The following is a 12,977-nucleotide window of genomic DNA, read 5'->3' as shown; positions in this document are numbered from 1 at the left end:
AGCAGACGTCGACAGATCTCCAGGACACAAACAAGAGACAATATGAAAATTCTCCAGGTACAAGAGAATCCACAGAGAATACATCCAAAGTGTTCCTTTTAGATCTGATAATAAATGCATTTTAACAACAGAAATTATCTATAATATTCTTCCAAGATTATCTTTTTTTAGCTTTCGGTCTTTTTTGCATTTGTTGACAATGAGAGAAATAAAGAAAATAGAAGCAGCTTCATGGTTTACTGGGTTAAAACATCTAAACCCACCAGGCTGGTTCTTCACAGTGCGTCAGTGTGAGCGTTCGTACCTGAGCTGCGGAATCACAGGTCGTCCTCCAGATCAGACGGGTGCTGCTTTATCTGGAAACACAGAGGAAGAAGCTCTTCACAAGGGGTCAATTAAAAGACACTGCAGTTAGGCTTCATTAACACAGCCTCCCTCCTCGTCCTCCTCCTCCTCTTCCTCCTCATCACCATCATCATCATCACTGCAGCCTCATTTCAGATGGATGTAACACACTCATTGATGCACACCCACGCTTGTATTTTCAAGTCGTTCATCCCCACACTCCACAAAAACAGTAATTTCCTGTTCATGCGAACACACTTTGTTGCACGCACACACACACACACACACACACACACACACACACACACAGACAATAATTACTGACACACTCTGTTATTCACACACACTCAGTTTCTTCCTGTCAGAGGAACAATGCAGCAGATTAAGGGCCGGTCTGTTCTCTGCCTCCGCTCAGATTAATGAGGCAGCTTCGCTCTGTCAGGCAGGTAGGAAGCCTGCAGGCTAATTCTATATCATTATGTTTCCCTGTAAAGAAACAGAGACAGTGAAAGCACCGCTCCTCCGCTCGGCTGATCCGCTTCACGCCGCCGAGGTGCTGAATTAAAAGAAAAAGACCTGCAAGGCAACAATGAAAACGTCGGACACCACAGATTATGCAAATTGACTTTTTGGACAGTCTGCGCTGTGTGGACGAGAAACCCCGTCAGTGTAGAGGCAGGTGAGGGGACGGACTGGAGCAGATTCATACAATCTATTTTTATGTTCATTTAATTTATTATCTAGAAAACATTCTTCAGAAAAACTGTGACGACATTTTTTCACTTCACATTCACTTTTGACAATTAATTGAGAAAATAATTGGCAGGTTTATTGGTAATGAGATGTAAATGACATCGTCCTGCTAATAACTGACTGTCCACCAGAGGGCAGAATTACATCACCTTCTACACTGGAGCTGACTGCAGAGGGGGCAGTTATTGTGGTAGTCATTAAACCGAGTGGGAGCGTAGGTGTGGGTGAGGTTGGCGTAGGTTAAGTAGCGCTAGTTAGGTAGCCTGTGGGGTAGTTGTTGGAAATATTTACCCTGCAGGGATAGAAATGGTCTATATTTACCTTGTGGGGGGGGGGGGGGGTATCTGTGGGGGAATCAGGGGTAAATATTTATCCTGTGGGGGTAGTAGTGGTATATATTTACCCTGTGTGGGTAGTAGTTGTGTATATTTACCCTGTGGGGGTAGTAGTGGTTTATGTATTTTACCCTGTGGGGGTAGTAGTGGTATATATTTACCCTGTGGGGGTAGCTGTGGGGGTAGAAGTGGTATATATTTACCCTGTGGGGGTAGCTGTGGGGGTAGTAGTGGGGGTAGTGCAGCGGCTCGTCCTCGCTGGCCTCTCCTGGTTCAGGACTTTCTCTCTCCAGACTGCTGACTGAACCTCGACGAGGAGAACCCGACACACTGGGCTCCCTGCTCTGAGGACACTCTGACACACACACACACACACACACACACACACACACACACACACACACACACACACACACACACACGCGCACGTCAAACACCTAAAGAAGAACATCCTGTCATGACATGACATCATCATGACTCAGATACTTGATTGATTTTGGACATTGTGAACAAATGAGTAAGATAATAAAAAAAACACTTGGTTATATAATGAAACCCGGATCACCGCCTCGCGGTCGTATCCCTCCGCCGCTCAGACTAGTTCCAGGTCACGTCCCTGTTTATCCAGAGTCACAGAAAATATTAAAACATCTGTGTGAAGTCTTGAGTAACGGCTACGGTCACACTGACCTTTGACCTTCAATCACCAAGTGAACATTTGTGCCAAATTTGAAAATGTTCCCTCAGGTCACCGTGACCTTGACATTATGTACCCTACATATAACATTATGACCTTTGACCTTTTGGTTATGAAATGTTATCACATCATTTTATCTTTACAGACATTTGAGTTAAACTGCGTCGTAGTTAGTGAATGAACTCGTGTGTTTAGGGGAAAGGAATCAAACAGTCTCATCGAAACACAAAGGTCGTCCCCATTTTAACTGACCTTTGATGCGTCATCCTCCAGACAGAACACCTGCTGAAGACCATGTGACAGTCACATGGTCTGAAGGCGTGTTCGGTCACGTGCAGGTTTACTTACTAACCTGTAACTGTCCTTCCTCTTCCATCTATGCAACTAGTTGCTGGTTAATTAGCAGGTAAATTGAATTAACGCCACGACAGTCCAACTAGACCAACTTCCTGTTTCCCTTTTTGGCAAATTAAAACCCGACAACGTTTTGTTTGAGAACTGAACGTTTTTTTCAGACGTCAAGGAAACACATAACCTTTGTTACAAGTGAGAACCGTCAACGTGTCACTTTGGATAACTCCCTCATCTTTTTATCCTCATGAGGGCAAACCAGGAGAAATAAAACCAACACACACACACACACACACACACACACACACAGTTGGTGGAGATAACTCCTGAGTGCTGAAGGGGAGCTTATGAAAGGTTATGAGGCCGGTGTTTATCGCTGTTTACCTCGCTGTCATAATCCACGCTCCACTGGCAGCAGTTTTGTCATTGAACCATTAGTCACAGATGCAGCCTGATAACTGATCGCATCTGATGGTAAACACGCAGACTCAGCCTGCATCACCAACCCCCCCCACCCCCCCACCCACACCCCCCACCTCCAGCCGCCACCCCCCCCCCCCCCCCCCCAACCTCCGCAGATCATTTGCAATAATAAACTTCAATTTCGAAGTGCAGTCGTTCTCGGCTGGATTAAACCTGGATCAGACTGATTTATGAGGCTGATGTTGTTCTTTTAATGAAACTGTGATCTCTGTCTGCGTCGGATCACATGATTCACATCCACAGATTACATGTGTATCGTTGTATCCCTCCGCCAACCGGTCCAGTTACAGGAACTATGGTCACAATCTCTCCTTGAGTTACAGCATCAAATAATGACCAGAGGTGTTTTTGCAGAACATTATGACATCACAGTGAAATTGACCTTTGACTTTTTGGATATAAAAAGTCATCACTTCGTCTTTTTTTCTTTTTTTTTAGACATTAAATCATGTCATAATTAGCGCACGACCTCTTGAGTGTTTCCTGAGGTCGCGGTGCAGCAGAGGACCAACAGGTGAGTCTGTACCTGAGAGGTCCTTCCTCTGTCTGTCCATCTTGTCTACACAGTCCAGCAGGCCGTCGATCTGAACCTTGATCACCGTCAACTCCCTCTTTATGGCAAGAAGCTCCGCCATCTTCACTGCGGAGAGACAGAGAGAGGCGGGACAGATTTAGCTTGGGCCCCTTTCATTTCCAGTGCAGATATTTTAGACAATCATTGTGTCACAGTTGACTGGTCTGAGCAGTCTTACAGGTTTCCTTAAAATGCTCACTTAAGTTTTTAAGGTTTTCTCCTGATCTTACTTAAAATCATTTAAAACAGTCGCACAAAACACCTTAGTCAGTAACCCTAACCCAAAGTAACGAAAACCAGAATCACCACATCGCGGTCGTATCCCTCCGCCACTCGGACTACTTTCAGGTTACATCCCTGTTTATCTGGAGTCAGATAAAATATGAACCATTTGTGTGAAGTTTTGTATTATGGCTAAAAGTGTTTTGGGAGTTCACACTGACCTTGACCCTTGACCTTTGACTCAGTTCATCCTTGAGTCCAGGTGAACATTTGTGCAAAATTTGAAGGGATTCCCTTGAGGAGTTCTGGAGATATCACATACACAAGGCCAAAATCATATTTTATGAGGTCACTGTGACCTTGACCTTTGACCTTAAGCCACCAAAATCTAGTCAGCTCATCCTTGAGTCCTTGTGAATGTTTGTGCCAAATTTAAAGATGTTCTGTCGAGGGGTTGCTGAGATGTCATGTCGCGTCGTAGCGCAGCGTACGTCTTTAATGTCACCGGCTTCAGAAGTGCGAATGACAGCAAATTAATGGTCTCCATGGAAACATGGAAATCTCTTTCACTCCTGCAAATGCCTTAACTTTTTTCTTTGACTACGGAAACATGTTAAGAGATTCTGTGCAAGTAGCTCCCTCAGCTAAGGAGAAATGAAACCTTAAGTGTCATGCTTTCAGCCGTGGTCAGTGTTGGACTTCACTGATGCAGATACCTGCAGCAGGTGCAACATCTGGCAGCAATGGGATGTTCAACAATCACATATCTTGTTTAACATGTAGCGGACTGTCTCTGTCTTCTAGTTGCCCACGGCAACAGGACCAATAATCAAAGCGTTAACAGGAGAGGTTTCCCTTCAGAAGCCGGCTTGTAAATCAATATGGACGAGGTTTTCCGGCTCCGTGCAGATGCAAATGTCATCCGGTGACCCCTGCCGTCATCCTGCCTGTAGCCCTGCACCATCAATTTACTCTCAGTGCAGCACTCCCACCTCCCTCCACCCGCAGGAGCCTCCACCCCGGCTGTGCTCTGTAATGGACCACCAGTGCCGCCAACAGCTCGCCAAACGACCCTGAAAACTACTTCACCACTGAAAGCTTTTCGACCTCAGAAGCTCGCAAAGGCAATCTAATTTCCTTGTGATGGGGCGCAGTAAAAACTATTAAGGCTTGTAATAAACTAGTATAAACAATTCTTATTTGCCATGCACTATTAACTCAGTCTAATTGCGAGCGCTGATAGGCTCGGCTGGGTTATGGCAAGGAGGAGAAGCCCTGCGGTACAGAAGCTTTTAATGAAGAGACCATCTGGCGCCCCCACCCTCCCTACTCCTACCTCCACCCGCCTTTCTTTTCCAGCACCCTGCGGCCCTACCGCCGAGACGAGCCATCACACAGGCGGGGGAGATAACATGAACAGGGTTTTAGAAAGGAAACATCCTCTGAGTGCTCCAGGTCTCCACAGGGGCTCACGTCAGTTGCAAATTTAAAGATTTAAAAAATAAATAAATAAATGTTACGGCGGCAAATGTGAACACCCGGGCTCTTACGTGGGTTTGAAATTTAAAAGCCTTCAGGTGGACGGGGTTGAGGCATTTTAACACACCTGTGTGCCGACCTCTGCCTTCAGCAGGGTGTAGGTGTCTCAGACCTCTTCGGTTAAAAGCTTTTTAACATTCAAACCCACACGGCTGCCTGACCTGTTCCTGCCAACACCACGCACTCACAGTTTCTGATGTCTCTCTTTGTCCTTTACACGCTGCAGCGCTGCAGTCACAACCCCGGTTATAGTGATTTTTGATGGATTCATTTGGTTCAATGACCATGTGGATCTCAGTGGACAGACAGCACAACTCTCTGGGCTCAGAGAGACAGTCCTTCACAAACATTGTGGGGATGAAATACTGGGCATGCAACAAGCCTTAAAACCAGCCGTCAGGACTTCTGGAACTTTGTGATGTCACAACAAAGCAGTCACACCCAATATTTTCTTCTTCTTCTGTGTTTTACTTGAAGTGTTGATCCATAAGAAGATATATTTATGGTTTTAAGAACCAAAAACCATCTCAGTGTAGTTTTACATCTCCTCTCTCAGGCTTCTCTCTGGAGCTCTAGTAACAACAGGTCTGTGAGCCAATCAGAAGAGAGGAGGCTCTGAGCCTCTCTTCTGATTGGCTGACTGTTTTCTGAGTCATCCAATAAAAATAAAGCAGATTTCAGGTAAAAACACTCAGAGAAACCAAATCCTGCAAGGTTTGGATGGTGGGTCCAGGTGGGCGGGGCTTGGTGACTGCTTTGTTGTGACATCACAAAGTTCCAGAAGTCCTGACGGCTGGTTTTAAGGCTCAGTTTCTGAATACAGGCTGTGTGCATTTCTCTGTGGACTGAGGCTTTGATACTTTCACAGTATTAATATAGAAGCTAGAGCTGATCTATAATCACACTACACATGGACACAGACCTTTACACTGGAGGAGCTTTAAATTAAACCGCTTAATAAGCTGCCCCTTGTTTCTGCACCTCACCCAGTGTTTACCTGAAATCTGCTATACTTTTATTTGATCATTCAGGAAACAGTCAGCCAATCAGAAGAGAGGCTCAGAGCTTCTCTTACAACACAAGTATAATGAATGTGCCTGAGAGTATAGCATCTCTCTTACATTTGGCGTTGCTGCTGCCGGAGGAGGGGCTGTGTGTGTTGTTGCTCCTGCTGGACGCTCTGCTGCTCCTCATCCTCAGAGCCGCTGTGGAGGAGGAAGAGGAGGAGGAGGAGGATGAAGGACGGGGCCGTTTGACAGGGCTGGGATCCACCGGGACTGAGGAGGGGACACGCTGGTAGTCAAACACCCTGCAAAACACACACACACACAAGCTTTAAACATACACACACACAGTGCAGATAAAGTCCCATAATGCACCACTGCCTGAGGCTCTGCCACGTTTCTGCAGCAACATGCTGCTTGTTTGTGTCTTGACTGTTTTATGTCTGTAATGAAGTGGAGGGAAATTTATGTTGTGAACAGATTTAATCTTTAATACTTGTAAGTGAAGAGCAGTTCAGTTTGTGAGTCTGTGAAGTCTTTATATAAAAAATGTTTCAAAATAAACCAGCTCTGTGAAATTTACATTTTCTTTACTTTTAAAAAATAAATCCACCACAGGGCATGTTGTTGCCGGAATGACTCACTCACTCTCTTATTTCTTTTTCTTTCAGATGAGTTATATCCAGTGTCAAACATTTAAAAAGAGCTCATGAATATTCAGTTTCATTTCAAAGACTCAGTAATTTCCTGCAGAAGCTGTTCACTGTAGTTTTTTATCAGACAAGCAGGAGGGAACAATGCATTTTTGTGGAGCGTTTTCAGCGGCGGATTAATCCACATTTGGTGCTGTAGTGAGTGTTTGGACGCAGCAGGACGATGTTTGTGGGACTGAGTCATAAATAAACTTCGGTGTGTGTGTGTGTGTGTCACCTAGTGCAACAGGGTGACTCACTGATGTGTTTTTGTCTGGACCGCAACAGCAGGGCGACTCCTATAATCGCAAATGTCCGTGAGTGAGTGAGTGAGTGAGTGAGTGAGTGAGTGAGTGAGTGAGTGAGTGAGTGAGTGAGCATAGTTCCACCATTGGTCAGCCGAATGCCATGCGACTAAGTCGGAGTTTCCCCATTGGCTGTTGCTTTTTCAAAATGAATCGACACAAGAAGTTTCTGTTTACAACTTTTTATTTTATTTTTACCAAAAACACCTCACCATAAATCTAGCAATTCTTTTGGACAAACCTCAGCTACGTTCACACTAATATGTTTTCTTGTTTGAGTTGATTTAATTTAGCACAAGCAAGTCGACTCCTCTCAGTTCCTTGTTTGTGAATTTATTTTTGGTCATTTGTTTTGTTTTCATAATAAATTGATGTGTTAGAGTACATTTAAGTTTCCATTCAGTACAATCTGTGGGTGCAGTTAAGAGCGCTTTAGAAGAATCTAAAATAAAATTTCCTTATTTAACAAGGTCTTGGTAAAAAGCACAGGAGCACTCAAGTTAAGTTGGTAAATAGGCTTAAAACTTGAGCTGATTGTTACAACAGCATATATTCATTGTTGGTTTCACTTATCTTTCACCCAAAAAATGTATTAACCTTGTAGGAACTCAATTTTTGTAAATGGGAGATGAGTCCCTACAATGAACAGAAGTGATTTGGCCCAATATCACAAATCACAAGTACTTGAAAACACAGCAGACTACGGTTTATACTGGAGTGCATTTTCATTATCATCCGCAAGGACATTTGGTTTTCAGTCAGGCATTAAAAATGTTAATCAACACAATCATGAAAGCAATAAAAACACATTTCAAAAAAAGTTAATTATGTAAAAAAAGAAGCCATTAGTCCAGCTCCTTCATTCGCACTAAAACCCTTTGATACTGAACCACCATGAACAAGCTCCGTGTCCCCATAACATCATGAATACCAACACGCCCTCACACACTTGTCAGCAGGTATCAGGTGTATCAGGAGTGATATAGGAAGATGAATGCGGGGGACTGCGGGATGAATGATGACCTGTCTGTTTAGTATTCAGGCCTTTGGGTCGACTGTAATTGGGTCACATTCGAACTGCAGCTATTTATTTTCATTTTAAACTTCTTCCTCCATTAGTTTGATTGGCACGTTCAACCTTTAGCTGGAGGAAGACGAGGCGGCGCCGTGATGGATCTGAAGCAGACTCCACTCCGCTCCTCCTCCGTTAAACACATCACTCACATCTGCAGGTATTTAGTCATTAATTGTTTCATTAAAACTACTTTCTAGTTATTTCCTACATTTCCCAGAATGCCTCCCAGCGAAGAGGCGTGGAATTGCAGCTGTTTGTTGGTGGTACCACAAATATGTTTTTTAATTAAAGAGCGAAGTAAGAACAAGTTTGGGATGATGGATGTGAAAATCTCTAATGATTCATTTTCTCATTTAAAGTTGTTAAATGAACAAAAACAGACTTTATGATCCAAATCTGGAAAATTTAAATTTATCACATTTTAAAATATTAATTACACTTAGAAATAAATCTGTTAAAACCTTTAAAATAGCATCTTACATTTGAATAATTTTTTAATGTACATATATTCATTTATTTATTTGTTTATGCATGTTAATGAACATCAGTACAAAATACACAATGTAAATACGACTGTTTACATCAATAGTCCCTGGTACTGATGCTTAAATACTTTGGTGAGTATTTGTTAATTTATACTTAAACTCCACAGATTCTTGTTCTTGTTTATTCTTTTATTTATTCCTGTTCATATTCCCACATTTATTTTCTTACTCTTTTACAGCGTTATTATCTTTTTTCACTCCTTTGACTCCGCACAGAACCAGCGCTGGACGTCTCCCACTAACAAGTACTGAGTGTTTCACAGTCTGATACATCGGACTCCTCTGAGTCACAGAGCTCCACACACACACACACACACACACACACACACACACACACACACACACACACACACACACACACACACACACACACACACACACACACCGTCCTGCTGCCCCAAACACTCACTACAGCACCAAATGTGGATTAATCCGCCGCTGAAAATAGTCCCCAACACATACACGAGCCAGGTGAAGTGAGTTTAAAGGTTTACGTCTTCAGCAGGAACCGATGGGCTCGGAGCTGAGAGCCACAAGACAGAGGTCAGAGGTCAGAGGTCAGACACGCTGTTGATTGGGGCCCAGGTAGCAAAAAGAAACCTCTGGCCCAACATACGCCTGCGTCCTCGGCCCAAGTCTGGCCCATATACTTCCACATCTGGGCAGAGTCCGGCTGCTATCCTCCGGTGTTGTCTGACAGCCACAAGATTTTCTTTGTGCGCGCCAGAATTGGTCCAGATGTGGAAGTAGCATCTGATGATCATGCCATATATGGGCCAGATTTGGGCCATGGAACCGAGCGTATACCGGGTCAGAAGAAAATACACATGTGGCTGAAGTTATTTTGCTGCCTGAGGAGAAAGAACTGAATAAAATAGCGACAGACATGTTTAAACCGTCTGCCTGAAGGACGTTCTCTCACCTGCGAACCCGGGAAAAAAAAACCCTTAATTCTTATAAACGTATCAAAATGATCTATAAAGAAATTAATTGAGAATGAAAGCTCTGCTGTTATTAAGTAGCAGCAGTTGAAAGTCAACTGAAAGTGAATTTGGTCTGAAACCTGCAGCAGCTGCTTTCTTTGAGTTACCTGCTGCAGGTGGGCTTAAACTTTCTGAGCGATTTATCTTTTCTAAAAAACCGGCACTGATTTCATTTCATCACATAATCCCACACTCCTTCATTTCGGTGTTTCCTGCGTCGTCTCCCGCTCTCTTGTCTAACGGAGGCTGCGTGTTGTTGCTGTGTGATAGAGAGTGTTGTGCTGCGGGTGAGGCGCTGACTGACAGCTCCAATTTGATGCAGAGAGCGATAGAGGAGGCGATGGGGAGGACGACGAGCAGCCTTTCCTCTTCCTGTCAACCTCTGCTGTCTATCACAGCAGCCATCTACAGCTGGAGGAGGATTGACTGCAGGGGAAACATGAATGCACTTCATCTCTGTCACTGTCTCTCACACACACACACACACACACACACACACACAAATAAACATGGATAAGCACACACCTGCATGCACCCACTCAGTTCATTTTCAAAAGATTCCTTAGTGCCGTGAAAAAATGCATTTACACTTCAAAGGCCTGAGGTGATAATAACATGTGGGCCATGAAAAACATGTAATAATGTTCAGGGGATTTTCATGTTTACACCTGGAATGAAAGATTACACGCCGCTCTGCGGGTTCGAGGAGCCGCCGCGTGCCCGGGTTTATGAAACAGGAACTTTGACGAGCCGGATCAGATCTGGGTTGTACTTTTACCTGGCAGTTATAGTCAGCAGATAGTTTTTAGATTAAGATTTTACACACAAAATCTTAATTCATAAAATATGAAGCATTGTTGTATTTAAAAGTAGCTCCACTCCATCCAACTTTTTTTCTTACTTTGACTTTTGTGACGAGAAGAATTCATGATCACGTTATTATTTGATAATAATAATAATAATATTAGTGTTGGGATCGGTCAAATTCATCTTTAAACGTACAGTCTGTAACGTCTGCCTCGAGGTTTCTCTCAATTTAAACAGTAATAAAAGACGCCGTTTGGTGACGTCGTGAAGCAGCGTGGGATCATGGGAGTTGTTGCCGTCGGCTTCTCCTGGTTTGGATTCCTTCGGTGTCGGTGGTTCAGGAGGTTTTTACCAGCAGCTGAATTTTCCTCAGAGGTTTCCTCCTCTCCACAACAAACACACCAGGGGATTAAAACCAGCAGAAACACTGAATAAAAACTGTTTCACATTTAAAGACTGTGATTCGCTGACACAGTTCAGCGGACACAGGACGTTGCTGAGCTGCGCTGTCGAACGTTTCCTCAGCTTGTTTCTCTGATAACTTCAGATCCAGACGTCCGACGACTAAAATCCTTCATCTGGTTCAAATATAAAGTAGAAAACTAACAAGGTGAATCTTAAAAATGTGATTTAAAACTGGATAAAGGTCAATGTTGAACTTGGTTTCACTTCTGGAACTGGTTTTAGCCTTTAGATTGTTTCTATGATTTTATACAAACACATTTTGCAGTAATGCTGATTGTGTGACACATTCTTTGTTTTATCTTTTATGTAGGTGTCTGTTGCTGAGAATGTGAATCTTAATAAGCCTCTCCTTGTTAAATAAAAGACACCAACCTAAAATATGCATTTATATTGTCAAAAAACAAAAGTTAAAAAGAATCTGAAGATCAGTGCCGAGGATTCAAAGAGGACAGGAGGTTTCACAGATGCGACTTCTCCTTACACAGATATTTTTATCTCCTCCTACGGTTGAGAATTGTTGTTTTACGTCTCCTGAAGAAGTTTGTGCGCTGTGCTGTTCGGTGAGTGTCACACAGACACTTCACGGCTGTGACAGGAGCACAGCGGAGGATTAACATACCATCAGCAACTTCCTGATTTGTGCGGCCGCGACGATCAGCACTCAGACGTAAACACACACACTCAGACCTCCTGCTGTGTTTGTCCCTGCAGTCTCAACACATCAGGATAACGGGTGAGTGTGTGTGTGTGTGTGTGTGTGTGTGTGTGTTGGTCGACGGGGGCTACTGTACCTCACTAAGCTGATAATCCGCAGCCCAGCAGATAAACGCCTATAAATATTTACAGGACGGCGATGTTGACACGGCCGGGCTCCACAGCTTTGCATCCTGTCTCCCTTCGTACTGAGGCTCAGCGGCTACGCTCACAAAACACAAGCTGTGTAATTCTCCAGGAAAATAAAAAAAAATCTCATCCTCCTGGTCAGCCCTGGAGGCTTTTCAGAGTGTATGAAATATGGGCTCAGACGTCAGGTGCTCAGTTGCACTTGGACAAAAACGACAGTGAAAAAAGATTGACGGTGGCAGAGGCTGATTGTGTTTATGTGTTTACGTTAATCTGATAGCGATGACTTTCTGACGGCGCAGGATTATTACCAGTCAAACATGAACATGTGGAGGATTTTCTGAAACCCGATTGGAATCGCTCCGTTAGTTATTATTCCCGAATGAAAAAAATCAAAAAGATCAAAAACTCATCAAACTCTGCAGAAGCTTCCCGCCTGGTGTGGCTCGCCTGTGTTTCACCTACATGTGCCAAATGTATATAACTATATAACTATATAACTCCAGCGCACATTGTCTAAACTGCCCCAACACTGTCCCACACTGAAGACATCTGCATGCTAACATGAAGTCATACTCATAGCGCCACCGACCGAAAACAGGAAGTAACCCTTAAGTGTCAGTCTTCATTTGCTTTATGTGAAATTTGCTTGTTCTGGTTTACACTTGATTTACAGGAATGTAACGCATGTTGGCGGCCTCCTGGCGGCGGCCCTGAGGTGCGTGACAGGGCGGCTTGCAGCTTTAATTCCAAGCGTATTTGAGTGTACATTGTGTGACCTTTGACCTTTTACATTTAGTCACCAAAATCTAAGCAATTCAACCTTGAATCCAAGTGGACATTTATGCCAAATTTGAATACGTTTCCTCAAGGCCATACGGAGGTATTGTGTTCACAAGGCCAACACCACGTTTGGGAGGTCACCACGACCTTGACCTTTGACCTTTGATCACCAAAAT

At 43.7% G+C, this 12,977-nt stretch overlaps 1 protein-coding gene across 2 annotated transcripts in view; it reads right to left on the bottom strand.

Annotated features, from left to right (window-relative positions):
* Positions 1-12,977, bottom strand: part of LOC130176907 (RNA-binding Raly-like protein) — a 45,462-nt gene that overhangs the window by 2,507 nt on the left and 29,978 nt on the right. For both annotated transcript variants that reach the window (XM_056388319.1, XM_056388318.1), the window contains 4 exons: positions 6,421-6,608; positions 3,491-3,604; positions 1,637-1,788; positions 305-356 (listed from right to left, as the gene is read on the bottom strand). In XM_056388319.1, coding sequence (XP_056244294.1) covers positions 318-356; positions 1,637-1,788; positions 3,491-3,604; positions 6,421-6,608 — 493 coding nt within the window. In that variant the 3' untranslated portion in view covers positions 305-317. The remainder of the gene's footprint in view (positions 1-304; positions 357-1,636; positions 1,789-3,490; positions 3,605-6,420; positions 6,609-12,977) is intronic.

The sequence above is a fragment of the Seriola aureovittata genome, chromosome 10 (genome assembly GCF_021018895.1).
Source record: "Seriola aureovittata isolate HTS-2021-v1 ecotype China chromosome 10, ASM2101889v1, whole genome shotgun sequence".
Classification (NCBI taxonomy): domain Eukaryota; kingdom Metazoa; phylum Chordata; class Actinopteri; order Carangiformes; family Carangidae; genus Seriola; species Seriola aureovittata.
This window is presented reverse-complemented; position numbering and strand designations above follow the sequence as displayed.